The sequence below is a fragment of the Eutrigla gurnardus genome (genome assembly GCF_963514095.1).
Source record: "Eutrigla gurnardus genome assembly, chromosome: 4".
NCBI lineage: Eukaryota > Metazoa > Chordata > Actinopteri > Perciformes > Triglidae > Eutrigla > Eutrigla gurnardus.
In genome coordinates, this window is record NC_139918.1 from 21,346,455 (window position 1) to 21,366,019 (window position 19,565).

A 19,565-nucleotide genomic window follows, 5' to 3' on the forward strand; every position below is an offset into this window, starting at 1 on the left:
ATCATCTCTTCCTTCTGAGGCAAATATTGACTGAAATAAGGTCTCCATTCTTAAAATCCCATGGTATTAAGCATTGAAGAAATAAAAATGAAAAAAAAAAAATGGTTTCCTGTGTCTCCCCATTCAGTGTTGCACTCATTATTCATAAAGCCGTCCACGTTTTGTATTAGATATTTAGTACAAGGACATAAAAATTAGAACTAGAATCGCTTCTTAGGTCAAGTCATCTGCTTTATGGGCTTGAAAACTTGACGAGTAAAGTGCTTTGTTTACTGACCGGATTAATCGAAGTGGAAGTTTGGATTCCTTCTACTTCTTTCAAATTTAGTGAGGAGATTCTTATACATTTCATGGTTTCACGTTTCATTAAATGAGGTCTGTATTTTTTAGATTGTTCTGTCAACGTAATTTGGGACATTACCGCATGCTGGATGGCAGGATCTGCCAGTGGTCATTCTTTACCTCATTTCAGTCTGATGGCTAAAATACAGAACCTTTTTACAAGTTGCTTATTTTCCCTAAAAGTGAAACCTGCAATGATTTTATTAAAGCGTAGTATGATTCATACCGAGTCGTGGAGTACAGGGTAGCGTGGGAAAAGCCCACTGGATTTTTTCTTCCTCTTCTTGGCAGTCAGCCTTTGCTGGGTCTATATGGCAATAGTCAGCGACGTTACATAATTCTAAATGAGGTGCCAGCGGAGCTGTGGTTGGATTAATAGTTTTTGCATCTGAGATATTCAACCGAGTTTAGTTTATCACATCAGGATTTGCATACACACGGATATTTGCGTATTATTTCCGATTAAGTTCCAATTAAGTTCCTTTAATATTAAAAAGTCTTAAACTGCATTTTCCAGTATTCAATTTTATGGCTTGTTTTCAATATGAATATTTGTCCAAAGGCATCAAGCTAAAGTTAAAGGATAGATTCATAACTAAAACTGTGCACACAGAAGACAAACACCTGCTTTGTCTAACATTGTGGAAATTAGCGTGCAGGCAGCATTTCCACTCCCATGGGTGTAGAAACACCCTGAAACAGCAGTTTGCATATCGATAGTTATGACCCACCAATGAGAAGAACGACAAAGAAGAGGTTCCCCGGCAGCGACAGACCAGGAATCTTTCTTCAGCGTGCTATTCTAACATTTTTCATGTGACATTTTTGAAAACATTTTTATGATTTAAAGAGATTTATTATAGGGGACTACAGTATAGTTTGCTTAATGAGTGAATTTTGACAAACTATGGTATGACTTTTTTAATAAATACTTTCCTAGTATAATATACTATGACATGTTTTATTACATGCTGTTCTATGACTTTTTAATGAAACTTTGATGCCACACTAAACATTTAATGACATACATCTTATTTTTTTGTATACCATAACATCTTTATAGATTTTTATGGCATACTATGCTACGACATTAATTGAACATTTAAGAAGTCAGAATGGATGGAACTATGGATTAAAAATAATTTAAATATAAAGTATGTAAAAATGACATAAAGTCAAAGTATGATTTCATACAAAAGTCATGTTATATCAGCCAAAAAAACAACCAGTAATTAAAGTGAGAGACCAGGCTGAGGTATACAAAAGAAAAAACGGAACTGAAAACAAACCAGCACTGCGTTAGGAACTAATGTGAAATCCGACAAGGAACCAACACAGAGGACCTGACATCTGAAAGAGGGAAAGCACACAGACTTGATACACAAGGGACTGAACTAATGGAACACAGGTGAGAGAGAAAACAGGCGGGAAAAAGACAAAGGCAGGAAGAAAAAACAGAAAAGACATATGGGGAGAGTGACTTTCAAAATAAAACAGGAAATAACCTACATAAAAACACCCTCTGACTTTTTATGAAAAGTCATAAAATAGTGCGTCAAAAAAGTTAAAAAAAAAAGTCATAGTATGTCAAGAAAAAGTCAGTGTAAGAGTAACAGTTTGTGGCTCGCATCAGTGGCACACACACACACGGTGATCGTTAGTCATATCGAAGATGTTTATTAAAACTTTTCTCTGAGTTTTGTCAACATAAGAATGACTCGACCCACAAGAATCCATGTGATGAGCAGCTACAAACAGAATCTCACATCACAAATGAACTGATTCACAACTGAAAGTGGGGGGTGGTTGAAAAAGAAAGTGGGTGATATATTGTGACTCCTCCATAAATGATTGCACAGACACTTTCATATTTATGCACATGTTCATGGTCTCTGAATTACGGAAGCGTATTGCATTCACTTGAAAAAAAAAAAAAAAACTTTTTCTGAGTAATTTATTTTTTGGTTTGTTTTTCGGGGTAATTATTTCTGTTTTTCTGAGTAATTTTTCCCACCTGTTTTTCTGAGTAATTTTTTTCCTGTTGTTCTGATTAATTTTTTTTCCCTGTTTTTCTGAGTAATTTTTTTCTGTTTTCCGTGGTAATTTTTTCTCCCCTGATTTTCGGGATAATTAATTTTTTCTAGTACATACGCCGCCGAAGGCGATTCCGGCGCCTCAGCTGCACACCGTGCGGATCCAATATTTTCAGCAGTCTCCTGATCGTCTCTTGAGTCACCACGTAGCCAGCCTGAATGCATTTCAAATGCATCATCTTGTATCCATGGAGCATGCCATATGTCCAGCTGATCCTGGAGAAACATTGCTATGTCTAGGAGATCTAAATGCGCTGTCCTTCTGAACAACCGCAAAGTCTTCAGGTGCCAGGAGGAAAAAAACATGACCACGAAAAACACCGGAGTAAAAAATTACCACAAAAAACAGAAAAAAAAATTATCAGAAAAACAGGAAAAAAATTACTCAGAAAAACAGGAAAAAAATTACCACGAAAAACAGAAAAACAATTACCCCGAAAAACAAACCAAAAAATAAATTACTCAGAAAAACGAAAAAAGTTTTTTTTTTTTTTTTTTTCAAGTGAATGCAATACGCTTCCGTACAATACGCTTCCGTACTGAATGACAAGGAATTAGAATTAGAACTACTAGAATGTTTCTTCAGTAAATGTCACATGATTAGACACCATTTGATGGAAACAAAAAATTGTAAAACACAGAATTTAGAAAAATTTTAACAGAAAACACGGAATTTGGGAAAAAATAAAACCGGAATCTTGAAAAAATGAAAATGGATTTCATAGGACCCTTATTCCATATACTGTATGTTAAGTGGCATGACAAATAAGAAAGCAGATATGCTTAGTTGGAGATGGCTTTTGGTATTTTGCAGTCGAGGTGGCTCTCCTGTGGACTTTGTCTTATAAGTGTGGCTCTACTGGAAAACATAGTGAGGATCACTGCTGTAAGGCAATATTTAAAGAAACTGTTGTAACACACAGAAGTGTATTTACTGTAGACGGTGACTATCCACAAGCACCCTCCTCAAGACAGGAAGCTTATTGTCAAGAGTTTGTGGTCCAAAAAAGTTTCCACACATCAGATTGTGTTTTTTTGCAGAACCAAGAAATGATAGTTGTAGTTGAATACACTGTACAAAATATACTCTCAGGTCTGTATGTATAGACATCTTTGTGTATTTGTGGAAACACAGACAGGTTGGTCTTTGGTTCCACTCTAAAGTGCTAAAGTTTCTGTGGTGCAACAGTGTCAAGTCTTTGGTAGCTGAAAAAGGAGTCCAGAGGATCAGGGGCACCAGTTTTCATCCTCTTTCACATCAGAAAAGCAAAATGTTCTAGATTTGCTGTCTGCTCTTGTAATCCACACTCGTCTTATGTAGGGAAAAGACAACCAAACAGCTCTCTAGCTTTGCCAGCTGAGAAGCAGAGCTGTGACGAATACGGCGAGAGGCACCGTGACGTGTCGCTGGCCACCTCTGTGCCGTCCCGTGCAGTCATTGTGGTCCCGGAGACGCCTGTCGATGTCGTCCAGTCTGCTGGACTCCGACTGCTGGCTGCTCGCCGAGCACTGCACCAGGGGCATCTGGTAGGAGGTCGCCCGCTTCTCCGGCCGGTCCGGGCTGGAGCCGTCGCTGGGACGCTGGCCGTTGTAGAGCAGGTAGCGGCCGTGGCTGTCCTGCTCCATGCGGAACAGCTCGTACTCTGTGTGGGGGAGCCGGATGCCCAAGGCCACGCAGCCGTTGGTCAAGGTGACGTCCTGCTCCACCCCGGCCTGCCAGGAGCCCTGCACACCACACTCGTTACCGTTGAAGACGTTGAGGAGGGAGGTGGTGGCAAAGTCCATGGGAGTTACTCTCATGTGGTTCACTAGAGAAGAAAAGACAAGACATAACTTCTAGGGTGCTTTTCATGATGCGGAGGAGATGAAGCTGCCAAATACAAATTTGGATCCATTCTGCCTTGTATCAAGGGTTCAGGCTGGTGGTGGTGGCGTTATGGTGTGGAGGATATTTTATTCTTTGCACACTTTGGTTCCCTTAGTCAGTTGAAATCTGGCCTCATCTTTAATCATTTAAAAATAATATTACTAATAAAAAACATACAAATAATTGTTGGTATTAACATTTGAAGAATAAAACATGAAAATATCCATAAGTTACCTTTGAAGACAAAGTCTGTCCCGCCCATGACACGCGTGGAGTGGAGCCCTCTGCTGTACCGTCCGCGGGCGTAGATGGTGAAGGTGGGGTGTTTACAGATGGGGTCGGAGTAGTGGTAGTAGTGGCCCTCCCACGTGTGGTTGTTGTCATGGAAGATGAAGTGACGGGTGAGGAAGAGAACCTCGGGGCGAACTTCGCAGCGCTGGCTCACCCACTGACCGTACAGCCCGACGGTCAGGTCGGCCCGCGGCGGCAGGATGGGCGGGTGGAACTCATCCGAGCGGAAGATGATACGGCAAGCGATGCAGCCGTGGTCGTGGTTCTGAAAGAAAGGGAGAGAAAAGGTGAGTCTACTGGGACATATACTATGTCTGCTTTACAGGGTAGAAATACAGGGTGAAGGTGTATTTATAGGCATAGTGACGCATGAAATATATGATTCTAATCCCTCCATGAAAACTCACTATCTCATTTTAAGAGCCTTGACGGGGTTGAAAGTTCAGGGAAGAGTCTAGAGGAAGCTGTGCATGGTAGATAGGTGCAGTACCTAAAAACTGACTTTACATGTCATGGATAGCTATCCCATTAGAGGCAGTTCCACTGACTTTATTCCTTCAAGGCTTAAGAGTAGCTGAGGGAAGGAAACTTCTCTGTACATGGAAGTGAATCTGTGGAATAGATTGCCAGGAAATCTTAAATTCATAAGCAGCTTGGAAGAGTTTCAGGCTGGCGCTTGAATGAATTGGCTCAGTATATATTCACACTAGGATATTATGTCTGACAACAGGGTGCCTTCATTATATTTTTTTCTGCTTATGTATTGAACATGTATTTATTGATTTAGGGATCAATCATACATTCCAACCGACCAGTAGGCTTCTCCCAGACGTCCTAAGGGTTCAAGGAGATTCATCTGGCTCGAGCATATCAGAGATACATTTGGGCCGAGAGCCACAGAGTGATTTGTAGACAAGCAGCGAGACTTTGAAGTCAATTCTCTGAGCGACTGGTTGCCAGTAGAACGGGTATAATGTGGTCATATTTCCTAGTTTTCATCAAGACCCTTGGCAGCGGCGATCTGAAAGTGTTGGAGCTGCTGAAGAGCTTCTTTTTTTTTTTTAAAGCCCTGAGAACAGACCAATGCAGTAATCCAATCTTCTGGAAATGAAGGCAGATGGTGGTAGTAGTAAGCAAATGAAGTGACTGATGTATTACTTTGTTAGAAAAATGTTACATTTACCAAGTTTTCTTACAATAAAAATAGTAAATTGTCACTAGAAAATGACTGCAAGCAGGAGATAAAATTACTTTTTTTTTTACTTATCAAAGACACTAACATCACAAAACATGGTTTTACAGCTAATTATTTAATCTTGTTCAGAATAGTATAAAAGTGTCTATTATCAGCATGTTTGACCATTTGGTGGGTGAGATTTCTCCACTGAGACAGACTGATACTGGACTTTTGAGGCCAATAGCAACACTGGATTTATTTAGAATCTCAAATGTAAATAAAAATACAGAATGTTTTTCCCACATGATTACGTATCCCTAAAAAACCCTTAAATTCACACTTAAAGGCGCAGTATGTAGGATTTAGTGGCAACTAGTGGTGAGGTTGCCGTTTGCAACCGACTGAATACTCCTCCCCCTTTCTAAGCACGTCAGGGAACTATGGTGGACTTCAGGTAACAATACAAAGGCAAGCTCACACTGAACATCACTGTTAGCGCTGAAAGCTTTAATCCATTATCAGAATATTGTATCATAAAAAACGCTGGCATCTGTTCAGAGGTGAAGGAGGAAAAACTATTTCCTTCAGTCTGAATCTCTTGAGTGTTGGAAGCCAGACAAGGTTCCAGCATTTTCTCAGGGTGATCACATCATCTTACAGTAAAAGACAGATGTCTGGGTGAACTACAACCATGACAGCGGGAAGTCAGACAGCGGACAGGCTGCTGAACTTTCATGCTGCTTATGAAACAACAGCGGGATGTCCTTTCTTCGACCTCATATTGACAGAAAGAGTCTATCAAGGACCATCAATCATGTTGAATTCATATCATCTCTGGTTTGGTGGAGCCCCAGAGCAGCATGTGATCACAGCATCCACAGACAGGACAGCTGGAGGTCACGGCTGCAGCAAAGACTCGGGGGCCTGACGGATCCGGAGCTGGAAGCCATCATACTGTATTCCACAAAAAATATCTTCCAACTCCAGGGAGGCGGTAGAGTTTTTCTTATTTGAGGGTGGTCAAAAACATAAGACCTAATCCCGCCAACCTAATCACTCTTTTCCCAGACGACATATGGAAGATGACACAGATGAGATATTCTGGATCCCTAACAGCCTCAGAGGGAGGAGGTCCACGGGACGACTGGAAGGAGGCTTCCGCTGAATGCAGCCCTGTGTGTATGAGTGTGTTTTACTGCACTTTTTTAGTGTCAAGTGTCTGAGGAACACATATGTACTGTATGTATATATATGCAAAGAGCAAAATATGCATGTATATTTTAACACACGTGGGTAAACAAGAAAAATGTGTGGAAAACGTGTTCCAGATCTGCAGGAGCTTTGAGGCCATAAAACACAGACAGCCTGTCTGAGCTTTAAAGAACTGGCCTGGCCTTGAACATGTCTTCCATCTATTGATACTCATCCCCCCGCTTTTTCCACGATGCTCAGGCAATGAATAGGTTTAGTTTCCATTCATCCTGCCATTTTCCTACATTTATAAATATATACATTGGAAGCAAATAACAAATGATGAGAAAATTGATTATTGTGCTTTCCATAATAATCATCCTTTGGTTTCCTTGATACCTTTCTGATGCACACTGTGGTTCACTATCCTATCTTTGACTGTTCAACTGTCTTATATGAGAATATTTACTGTAAATAAAAACATGACATGCTCGTTCCTGTTTTCAACACCTGCAAACGCTCCCTGAGAGGTGGAAAAAAGGTCTGTAAAGTGCTCACTGTTGCTTGTAAAGCTTATGGTAATAAATGAAGGTGACTTTATAATCAACTCCTCTCTTCCCTCATGTGGACTGGAGGCAATAAGACAATAATGTTCAGAAATATTTTAGTAAGAAAGTCAACCTGATACAGTCCTCCTTCCATCATGCCCTGTAGAAATTACACCGAGTAAAGCACATAAAAAAGGTTAAATATGTAAGCTGTGGTGATTACTCCTTGATTACAAGCAGAGCGTTAATGCCGCTTCACAGGGGCCTCAGATAAACACAACCCAGTATTTGTACAATTATTTGCAGATTGCAAATAAAAAAGGTTTTACTGCTGTTGCAACACCGTACGTATCTTAGACATTCAAATTAATGATTCAAACCAATTCATGTTTTTTACTGGATGGTTCTTAAACTCAAAGGCAGAGTTGAATCATATAAACATCACGTATAAACAGCATTGAGAGCGTGAGTTTAATGTTTCTGTCCATCAGCGAATCAATGAATCAACTAGACGTTTCACCTTCATTTCCTCCCGTTTCTGGAAGGAAATGAAGTTGAAGCTGAACAGCCCTCACATCCGATAAAAGAAAGTAATGCTCTCAGTAATCTTTAGTAACTTTACATTTAAACAGAGTATAGCAGTAGCTATACTGCTATCACAATCAGTAGAGGTGCCATAACACACAATGTCCAACCTGTTCAAGCTTGTTCGAGCATTTTATTTTTATATCCTTACTGGAATTAAAGAAAAAAAAAAAGATGAGGAAATGAGGAAGGACATTATTACTTTTGCTTCATATAAATTATATTTATTCATCTAATTATTTTTTACTGCTACATTTGGCAGCCACTTTTGTTTGAACCGACGTACAAACGAGGTGCAATCCCAAGCCACAGTGGATCAAGGAGAATTAGAAACGAGTTTCACTTTGTTTGGCAGCAGTGGTTTATTTGGGCATTTTGGGGATTTATGCTACCTAATTACCTTGGCTGCCATAGTTCAGGGGAAGATGATGTGCAAAGGCAAACATGTTAGGCTTTCAAACATTTCACATTCAAGGTACCTGTACTTTACTTTGACTATTTAACTAAAGGAGTTATTTGCACAATCATAAACATCTACAGCAGTAAAATGCAACATGAACATACACATGCATACAGGAATATCACTCTAAAAACATTATATATAAATAGTAATTATATAATATTATATGGGGGCTGCACGGTGGTGTAGTGGGTAGCACTCTCGCCTCACAGCGAGAGGATCCCGGGTTCGATCCCCGGGTCGGCCCCGGGTTCCTTCTGTGTGGAGTTTGCATGTTCTCCCCGTGTAAGCGTGGGTTCTCTCCGGGTTCTCCGGCTTCCTCCCACAGTCCAAAGACAAGCAGGATGGTGATAGGTTAAATTGATGACTCTAAATTGCCCGTAGGTGTGAATGTGAGTGTGAATGGTTGTTTGTCTCTACATGTCAGCCCTGTGATAGACTGGCGTCCTGTCCAGGGTGTACCCTGCCTTCGCCCAATGATAGCTGGGATCGGCTCCAGTCCCCCCGCGACCCTGAATACAGGATAAGCGGTAGACAATGGATGGATGGATGGATATAATATTATATATAAATAGTAACACACTGACAGGGAAAATGTTACTGTAACTGTACAAGAAGTACTTATGTATACTTTACGTGCACTTAACTGATAATACATACATACTTTTACTTATGTAAGGCTTTGAATATAGGACTTTTACTTGTAGTGGAGTACTTTTGCTTATAGGACACATATTATGCTCAATTCCAGGTTCATTCTTGTATTTTAGGTTCCTACTAGAACATGTTTTCATGTTTTAATGTTAAAAAATGTTTCTCCTAATGTCTGTCTGAATATACCTGTATCTCAGCCTGAAATGTTCTGTTTAAGCGCGTTTCACTGGAACTGAGTTTCTAGAAAACAGCTCGGATCGACATTTACGTCCCGTCAGCAGATTTCATTCACACGTGCCTCAACTCGAAATAAACTGGGACACGCTTAGAATGTTTGTGTTTGAAAATGAAATGGTTTATATATGTTAAGGGTTCTGTGTCTATAGTATAGTTGTGAGAACAAAACTCTATGGAAATACTGACTGCTCATTTCCATGACTGTTTTCAATACCATCACAGTTTATACAGCACTTTTTAAACAAATCTCACTTTTTACAATACAGGACATTTAAGTAAATGATCGGAAAGCTTCTTCCACCATTGACTACACCCATGTTTTTTCTTATGTTGGGATACTTAGAGCAAGCATCTCTCCTGTAAGATGACTTCCAGGAATTTATAATAACAGACTTATCTAGCATCATTGCTCATGTTTTAATATATATTTCACAGGCTTAAAGGCCCCAAAAAAGAAGCAGCAAAAGACAAGAAAACATACACCACACTCGCGAAAGCAAAACAAATGACTACATGAGGGATACATGTGAAAGCACCGAAACGTCTAACCAACAACAACAACAATATAAAAACACAAATCTCTTCCTAACAAGTGTCATTATCAAGTCATTACTCGGTGACGCGGCAGTGAAAATGGAGAAAACAGATTAGAAAGTAATTTAAAAAGTAGGTTTTGCTGCCCTGCTCTTGCATCACTACTGGGATCCACCCAATAACCACGAAATGAACATGTTGGCACCAGCAAATGTTCTGGACTAGGACCAGCTCTGGGTACACTGCTTAACATTAATGGATTGAATAGTCACCATGGCAATACAATCCCTGAAAAGAAACCATAACAACCTCAAGAGGTGGTCGGGATTTAGTGCTTTTCGTGTAGGAAGAAGTGAGGTACTTTCTACCACTCTTTCACCAAAAAAAGTATAGAATTTACTGTATGTGAATAGCGGGTGACCAATGTGGCCCAAATAAGACCAAACCATGAGTGAAGGTGTTCAAAAGAATTGTGTAATTATAGAAGCACATTGCCAAAGTTAAAGGTTGAGGAGGTGATTCTATTCAGAAACACTTTCTGTTATATCACTTGAAATCCTGGTAACATACTGATAGCAATGAATAAATTAGATGCTCTGACAGAACAAAGTACAAATCTGTGGCCGTGGCAGGACTGTAAAAACCCGTCCAATCAAAAAAGTTGGGCTGGAGAAAATAATTGGACGGCCTGCCTGTCTGTCAATGCTTACTTCCTGATTGCGTGCACTCTGCTGATCTCGAGCACTCGTTTGGCGTTCTGGGGGAGCAGCTTTGAACAGAGGTCAATGAAGGGGGCGGGACTTTTCCAGTTCGGCAATGCGTTCAAAGTCTAAATCTTTATGGTTTTTCCAAATGACCTACTCTGCCTTTAAAGAGCCAGATCACATTAATAACAAAATATATAGGCTATATTTTTACAGGGATTTAGCCAAGCAGTTTGTTTTTGATCCATATGCTGAATCTGTGATGCAACTGCCTTTGATAATTCTGCCTCCACCCATATACAACGGAACTATGCAATGCTCTATTTATTTTATATGACTCTTGACTGCAACAACTGAACCACTACACGGCCTTCCTCCTTATTCAGAAAAGACTGACGAGAAATGGGACACGTGCAACCCTTTGATTTGAGCCTCAGGCATGCATGAAATCAAACGTGGTATGTGCTCGCTGGAATAATTCATATGGCTGCGTGATTCCAAATTCTAGGAATACCACGTGTTGATTGCTCCCAGAGATAGGCCGGGTTTCACATTGCAGCCTCTGCGGGCCAGAGGGGCTTAAGGGGAGCAGCTCTGGTCATTACAGCATCACGGGGGAGCTTGTCTGATCACAGATCCTCACTCCGTACTCTGTTTACATTCTGATCAGCAACACCAAGCCCCCCCATCATCCTTGCACAAATGGATGTTTATTTAGACAGTGGACTCGTACAGGATTTCGTTGTAATCTCTGAAGAGAGTGACAGTGAAAACATCGCTCTAGGGTTTCACCCGGTGGTGAAACTGCTGTTCAGCAGTGTAAATAGAGAAATTACATCCCGTAAGCACAGCGGAGGGAAGAAAGGGCTCTTATTCTTGACGCCAGCTTTGGGAGATGAAGTCAGTATGTACGTAGTTTCTGGTTTCTACTAAAGCAAAAGGACAAGACTGTTGACATATAAATCAGATTTTGGTTCAAAAGTATTTAAATAAGTCAGTTTGCTGCCGCAGAACAATTCAGATTGTATCATAAGTTGTCAATCGCCAGAAAATGACAATAATGTGACATCCAGCCTTGTATACTAATTCAGCCTTCATTTATTTATTTGTTTTAAATCAGTCCAGCGCTCTGATAGCCTACCTCAAAAACAAACCGTAAAAACTTACTGTCAAATGCTATTTCATCCAGGTCTCCTCACAGCATTGTGTAGGATACACTTAAGATAAACCCTGCTCCTCAGGTCACTTCATGCCGTTTCTGGTGAGTGTGGTTTTCACGGTGAGGGGAGTCAACGCTGTGGGAGTCAAGTTCAGCAGAGGTTCTCCACTAAGCTTTGTGCTCAGAAAACATTCCAGCAAATACAAAACCCGGCAGATTGGGAGAGTTTTCATCTTGTAGGATGCACGAGTGGCTACAGTGACAAAAATGAACACACTTGTGTGTTGCAGGATTCTTGTTTCCTACTGTGGTTCTAACCTCACAAATTGTGTTGTGATCCATTGAGAGAGGAACTATCTACAGAATTATAGCAGCTCTCAATAAACTGATATTTTCCCTTTACAAAGACTCCACAGCTGGATTTCCCCCTCATAAATCTAAACTGCCTGAGAGATGATCATTAGGGGATTACCTTGGCGTTTTGCAGGGCGATCTGGTAGCTGGACGGCTTGTAGTAGAGCCTCTGGGACGGCTCGGTGTGGATGTCACCAAGAAACAGCTCCTCCACCAGGTGATCCAAGTTGTGGTGCAGGTACTGCTTCTCCACCCTCAGCAGCTGCAGCTCATGCATGGCAAAGTTCAGCTCCCTGGAGCAGTCATAGCCAGCCTCCTCGCTCCACAGCTCGTAGACCACGCTGGGCTCCCAGGGGCCCCTCACGGCCCCTCTGCAGCTGCGGTTGAGCCTTTGGCTGAGCTCTTTGGCCACGGTGGCCGTGTGACAAACCATCTGGACACGGTGGAGGTGGTACTCCGCCTCTGTGCCGCCGCGGATGATCCAGGAGGCCTGGCGTAAGCGCAGACGACCCCGGATCACCAGGGTGTAGGTGGGCTTGGTGCAGTGGTTGTCCTCGTAGTAGAACTGGTGGGCCTGGAAGGTATTGTTGGGGTAGAAACTGTAGGAGCGCGTCAGGAACTCCGGGCCTGGTCTCACCTCACAGCTGCAGAGGAGAAAGGGAGGTTTCAGATGAACAACGTCCAAGTTTGCTTTGCTCTGTTTGTTTGGTCCAGAACTGAGCATTTTAGTGTGCAGCCCTTTCTTTAGTTTTTGCCCTAAATTTACTTGCAGTTACTTAACAAACTTGAGACCACTGTGAATTTTAAACCCACTGTTTTGTGGGGGGTCAAAGTTAAGATGTTGTAATGTGTAGTGATGCCGGCATGTGTTATAAAATAATTCACAGAAAATAGTCTGTAAAGGTTTACCTGGTGGACACCCAGTGGCCCTCCACGTTGGGAGGCATCTGCACAGTGATCCGGGCTCCATTGTGAAGGTGTTTCAACATGTGTTGGCACTGGGAGTCTTTAAGTGACCGGCCGAAGGTTTTCTCCAAAGAGAGGCGGCTAGACCGGCCGTCTGAGTAGTGAAGAGAGGAGCCACCTTCAGCCCAGCCTGTGGGAACAATAAGACAACAAAAAGGTTTAGCTCAGGTGAGATTCTACAGCTATTCATAAAGAGAAATATCTACACTGTTGCCCATAAAGTTGGAATATTTTGTTTTCAGACACAATCCTCTGTTTATTCCTATTTAAATGCATCATTAATCACTTTTGGTGCAGTGATTACATTATGTGTCCCAATTACCCAGGTGAAATTATTTCATGCAGAACATTTGTTTGGTGCTATAAAAGACAAGACATTTGCAAATTATTCCAACTTTATGGGTGACCCTGTATAAAAAAAGAGTTTTCATGTTACATGGGAACATTCACAAGGGTACATATCATGACCGACCAAACCCACAATATGAAATAAGATGTACACATTCAGTTTTTGTGGGCTGCCTAGATCATAAAACATGTGATTCAACAAGCCATTCAGATTTGCCTGCCCTTTCTGTCACAAGCAGGCTCATTAGAATACACAGCCAGCCATCTTACATTGGCCCAATCCTAATGCCCCCACTTAAGGCCTTTAGCCCTGAACCCTCACAGACTTGGCCTGAACACGCCTCAAAGTCCGCAAGTCTGTGATTTGGCCACCAAATGTTGAAGATGAGTATTATACATCCCCTTATTATTAAACTTATACAAATGGGAGGATACTAGTATCTTTATGCATGAGTATTAATGTAATGTTATGCATTATACTGACATCCTGAATAAAAAACATTGATGCTGGAAAAGCCATTTGTTGGAACCTTAGTGCTTCATTGATGTAGAAATGTTGAATGAACTACAGATGAATGAGATTAGTTTGGCAGACCTTTCTTCTTTTAGATCTTTACATCCCAATAAATGAAGCGCAACTGCTTTAAAACAAATTATCAAGGTAATTACACTTGAAATAGAGAAAGAAGTCTCGTTAGTTTGAAGTCTGGCTGTCTCCGCTCAATCAGTCAGGCCTCTTTGAAGTGTTTAGAGGGTTTTTTGTAGTCATTTTAACTCATGTCATCACCCAAGGATTACTGGGCTTTATCGGCGACTTGCAACACCTGGCGTGCGTGGAGTCTTTATGGGTTAATAATAGCTGAACATGTGGTGAAAAAGGCAACCCTTAGATGTCCAAGAGCTGATATGTAGCCTTTTGCTATTACAGCAGACTTGAAACCCACACAAAATTAAACTCTAACATCAAACTACAAAAGTCTAAGAGCAGAACTATATATAAATGCAGGTCCATAACTGTTAAAAGTTTGAAAACTCTGAGTTCCCACCTTGTCTGCGTAACCTCGATGCACCACGTGAAAAAACAATATCTTCAACAACGGGCTGAGTTTAAGGGGATACAATATCGGAAATGAAAGCATTTTCAAAGGCCGCAGCCAAAGGAAAAGGCTTGAAGCTCACATTCCAGTGAGGATTTATTCAGTGTAATACTCTAATATTACCAAAATCTACCTTGAAATATTAAGACTTTACCTTAAATTCCTTTCTATTCTGACCCAAATTCGAGGGCAATATCAAGATTGGAATGCTGCTGAGGTCACCTCTGTGCTTTTGAGAAACCCAGAGGGAAGGAAAAACAAAAAAAACCACCTGATTCAGCAAGAAGCTCCATGAAGAAGCTCCATCCAGTTATTTTACACCCAGCGAGGCTGCTTATGTGTTTATACCACCATATCACAGTGCTGCTCAGTGGCAACACTGGACAGTGGGGGGATTGATTGATTGATTGACTGGATTTGATCCCCCTATCAGCTGGTGGCATTAGTAACGACAAAAGTCAAAGAAAAGGCTTCAAGGTCTGCCGTGTGTGTTTGCGTGTGTGAGGCCTTTTTTTTTCTGCACCTGCAGTCGGGTCTGGACCAGAGGGAAAACCCTGAGCGGCTGCCAACAGTTGTTTTTACAAGAGTGTGTGTGTGTGTGAATTTAAAAGGAAACCTGGTGAGATGTTTAATGCAAATAAACTTTAGCCTCACGGAGGTTTCCGCACATTGGATTAATAGCAGGTGAATTTCAATGTTAAAATGATCTCGGCAGCAACATGAAGCTGTGGTAGCGACACTGTAAAAGTGGCCTGTCAAGCACAAGACAGCCAAGCCCTAAAGCAGAGATCTTCAACAGGGGGTCCGCGACCCCTAGGGGGTACGCAGAGTTACTGCAGGGGGTCCCCGAAATTATTTGATTAGAATATGTCCAAAAATACACATTAACATGAATCTTTTGATTTTGATGTAGAATTGCTAATATAGAATTAAAATATGTTCTATAAATAAATTAATCTGTCAACGATTTTTATTATTTGAATGGCTTAGCATTATATACATACATCATGACTTCTTTTACAAACGGAGGAGTCGCCCCCTGATGGCCAGTACTGAGAATGCAAGTTTAAGGCACTTTTGCTTTGACTTCACTTTTCGGGAGTGGAGGTAACCACCTGGTTAGACCCGGCGCTGGATGCCCTCGTCAACAGAGTAGAATAAATAACTTTAACTTTAAACACATTCCATACCAGCTTCCTAACAAGGGGACTTCCAACTTTCTCTTCACTTAAAAAGACATGTTATGATGCAAAGGAAAAAGTAACGTATACTCTACTCTGAGAAATTAAAAAAAGATCCAGTTTGCATCTGACGCAACTGTTTTTGACGACAGATGTGGGTGAACAAAGCATTTCTGTATCTGATGTTAAACTGTGTGCGGCAATGACAGACCCCATCCAGTCAGCTGCATCAGACTTGTTTTTAATTTGTGGCTTTGTGAGAATATCATAATTATAATGAAACACAAGCTCTATTTAGAGTAATTTTAAATGCAGTTACTAATCTTTTTTTTTTTTTTTTTTTACAAAAGAGTTTCATTACATCAAAGCCAAACAGGAACTTAAAATGGAAAACAGGCTTCCATGGAAATAAATGGGGAAATTATTAAAAAAAAGAGGTTGTGTGCAGCCTTTTTGTAAAATTACTTTTTAAAGAGGACACGTCCCTACACATTTAATGGGCATTGAATGTGTGATTTTCCTTCCAATAGCTTTCTTTAAAGACAAAAAACTCCCCACATTAAGGCAATAATCAGGCTGGACTAAAACGCTCTCCAGTCCCTCGATGCTGCCGCTTTCCCAAACTGCTGCTCTCTATCTAAATCAAAGCACCCACAAAACTCCCAGAGCCCCAAACCACAGAGAACATTTCCAGTTGGCCGGATCCCACCAGTGAGGTAACAGCACTGGGACCCCTGACAACCAGAGAGTCCACATCGTTTATGGGAAGAGAAAAATCCAGAAGTGCCAGAGCAGAGAGCAGACAAAGGGCTGTTCTTCGTGTTATCTTAGCATTTGGCAGTGACCGAACTGAAGAGGTGGAGAAAATAACATTACACTAACGGATCTTTAAGGCCAGTAGGACGACTAAGTACAGAGGTCATGTTTTAAATACAGTACTCAGAGAGGAATATTGTACTTTTTGTAATTTAATACACATTAAGGATTTTATATTCAGCTTGAAGTAAAGTCATAATATATTGTTTTTGTTGCTACAGAGCGTTTATAGCCATGTTAGTGGTTATTTAACAAGAGTAAATAGTCTTAGGATACATCATCTGGGAACCATGAACTGCAAACAATATGGTGTGTCAATCCATCCAGATGTTGAAATTTTACTAGACACGTGTTTGATCTTCTGGTGGAGCTAAAGGAAAAATTGGGAGATCAGTCTTTAGGATTTATCCTCCACACAAAATACAATGACAATCCATCTATTAGATGTTGAGATATTTCAGTTTGGGCCGATGGACCAAATAAACAAAAACAAGAATTATTAATGGAACAATATCTTCACACTAACTAAATCTTTTTAGTACCTCTAGAACGACCAAGTTTATTCTTCTGTTTCCAAAGTCATGGCACACAACTTTGAAGCAGTCGAAAAAAAACAAAGTGTTGGGAAAAAAAACACTACAATTCCACGAAAAACCACCTGATGATGAATATTATCCAAAATAATTGAAAGTTCCAGAGCAGCTGCTAAACGTATCTTGACGTGTGATCGTTTTTCTCAAGGGTCATTATTCGCCATCAACGCTTTTCGCACAGGAATGAAGAATATTCATCCCTGTTGTTGGACTGCCATTTTGGCAAAGTTTGACTTTCCTCAACCAGTGAATGAATCACCACTGGACCACGAAGTGGGACATGCTGAGCTGCACTGGCAATTAGCATCACTTGTATCCCCTCCATTTGTCTTTCCTCTGTTTGCTCTATTTGAATTTGTGATCACCCTATCTTTGACGTGATTTTTAAGAATGTTTCCTACGACTTAGATTTCTGTTCATGGTCTTGGAAAACTCACACATCAGTGTTAATTGCCAGACAGCTGAAACATGGTAGTAAATTGCAGAAAACACTGCAGTCTATTCCAAAGTGCAGTGTTTGGAACAGATTCCCACTGATATATTAGCATGCTGATGTCATCGGCCGATATAGTTTTCAGATAGAATGTATCAGATCAAACGCGTCACGAACAGCCAGCCACTAGGGGGCGATCAAGATGTTTTGGCTTCATTTTTTTTAGAAGCGGTCATGTCACTGTGCACACATTGTAGCCTACTAATAGCATTGACTCTCCTGTTAATAATATAAAGGCCAGCAAAAATTCTGTTTGTTTCAACAATGAAAGGAAAAAAATGAGCCCGATAACTCCACCAGAATACATTCATATGGTCTCATTTGTCAAGCATTAAACAGGTTTTCAATAACACGCATAAAATAAAGACACTGGGATTCGTCCACTGCACTGTCAATCACCAACATGTAAGAGAGACTCACAGATACCTTCACTTCTTCACAATCAAACATCAAGGTGATCATAAAACCGTGGCAGGATAAGACTCTAACAAACAGTTTAAATCATTCACTCTTGGATTTTGAGAATTGCAGATGAAATATCCCATTATGGCCCAGCAGCACAGGAGATAAATGTGCAACCAGCTGCAGCTGCTGCATGTTTTTTATCTGCAAGTCATTTTTTAAACTTTCAACTCTCAGATGCACTGAGGTTTTCGGTGACTTTACAGCACTAATCTAGGCTGACAGTGCATTTTCATTGCCTCTATGAAAGGCTACAATAACACACCGCTAAATTGAACGTTATATTCACTTAAACACACTTCAGGATAAGTGGACTCCAAAATATCGTTTTATCTCAACCCAGTCATTTGAAGTCGCAGCCAAATGTTGCCTTCCAGTGTCACTGCCAGCAGATGGATTGGGTCAACTGCAGTCCCATAATCCTCTGCTGCTCAGACGGGGTTGAATCAGGAATGGATGTTTTAAGTGGCTCTTAACTCTCCCCAAGTGCTTTCATCTGCCCCGCAGCCCCCAGGGAAGCTGGTTTTTATTGCCTTTTAGCCTTCAAACATGTTCATCACCGTGGCATAAGGGATAATTTATCCAGAAAATATTAGTGCTGTTGGACACAAACACACCGCCGTGATGGTAAACAGGTGTGCTGCTGATGTGAAGAGAGGCATGCAGGTTGCTATGTGACAGATATGCTCCACCATTTTTAAACCTGCCGGATGGAATAAAGGATTAATGCATAAATCATTTGGATGATCTCGCCTTCTTTCATAGTTGTTCGACCCATCTTTTTGTCTTGCAGGCACACGTAAAAAATTAACACGTTTTCCAAACTCCCACTCTCCGCATTTTACGGATCAAAGTCAGTACACGTAAAAAAAAAAAGTGTCTTACCCAAACAAGCAAGGAGAAGCAGCGTAGATGACGGCCCCATCCCGCACTTTGGAGGAGCGAAGACGAACTTGAATGGTTTCCTTTACGCAGCGTCCTTGTTTATTCCGACACAAATCCTCACATTATGGATCCAAAGTGTGGAGCAAACCCTCCTGAGATATCCGAGCATCCTAGAGAAACACGCCTCCCGGTCCGCTACGGAGAAGAAAACCCCGCACCGAGGTTCACAACAAAGGGAAGTCTAAAGCTCACTACGGGACCCGACGTGTGTGTTTGAAACGGAGCAGCTCGGTTGCTTTTACGCGCGTCCTCCCTCCGTGCGTCCCGGACGAGTGTTGGTGCGTGTGTTGGGAGAGCGGACTCCCCCCGCCTCTCTACACGTTTTAGGGGCGTGGAGTGTGTGTTCAAGTCGTCTCCCCTTAAATCCAAACTTAAAGAAAACTCCTTTTAAAAAAGAGCCATGTGTACAAGGTGTCGATCAATGACAAAGCAGCATCCACATCATCTCATCACCAGTCTTTTCAATAA

General features: G+C 41.2%; 2 protein-coding genes across 2 annotated transcripts in view; one reads left to right on the forward strand and one right to left on the reverse strand.

The window, feature by feature from the left end:
• The window catches only part of rab31 (RAB31, member RAS oncogene family), a 188,389-nt gene that overhangs the window by 25,882 nt on the left and 142,942 nt on the right, over positions 1 to 19,565 (forward strand). The gene's annotated exons all lie outside the window — the stretch shown is intronic.
• LOC311012764 (protein APCDD1) lies at positions 2,004 to 19,334 on the reverse strand. The gene is made up of 5 exons (XM_084008400.1): positions 19,038 to 19,334; positions 13,106 to 13,292; positions 12,315 to 12,840; positions 4,537 to 4,858; positions 2,004 to 4,243 (listed from the first exon to the last, which is right to left on the reverse strand). Exons 1-5 carry the CDS (start codon positions 19,075 to 19,077, stop codon positions 3,780 to 3,782), a joined length of 1,539 nt encoding a protein of 512 aa, XP_083864526.1. The 5' UTR covers positions 19,078 to 19,334; the 3' UTR covers positions 2,004 to 3,779.

Coding starts and splice junctions, on each gene's coding strand:
- LOC311012764 (XM_084008400.1), bottom strand. CDS start 19,077: ATGGGGCCGTCATCTACGCTGCTTCTCCTTGCTTGTTTGG. Junction 13,293..19,037: donor GCTTCTCCTTGCTTGTTTGG/GTAAGACACTTT, acceptor TTGTTCCCACAG/GCTGGGCTGAAGGTGGCTCC. Junction 4,244..4,536: donor GACAGACTTTGTCTTCAAAG/GTAACTTATGGA, acceptor TTTCTTCTCTAG/TGAACCACATGAGAGTAACT.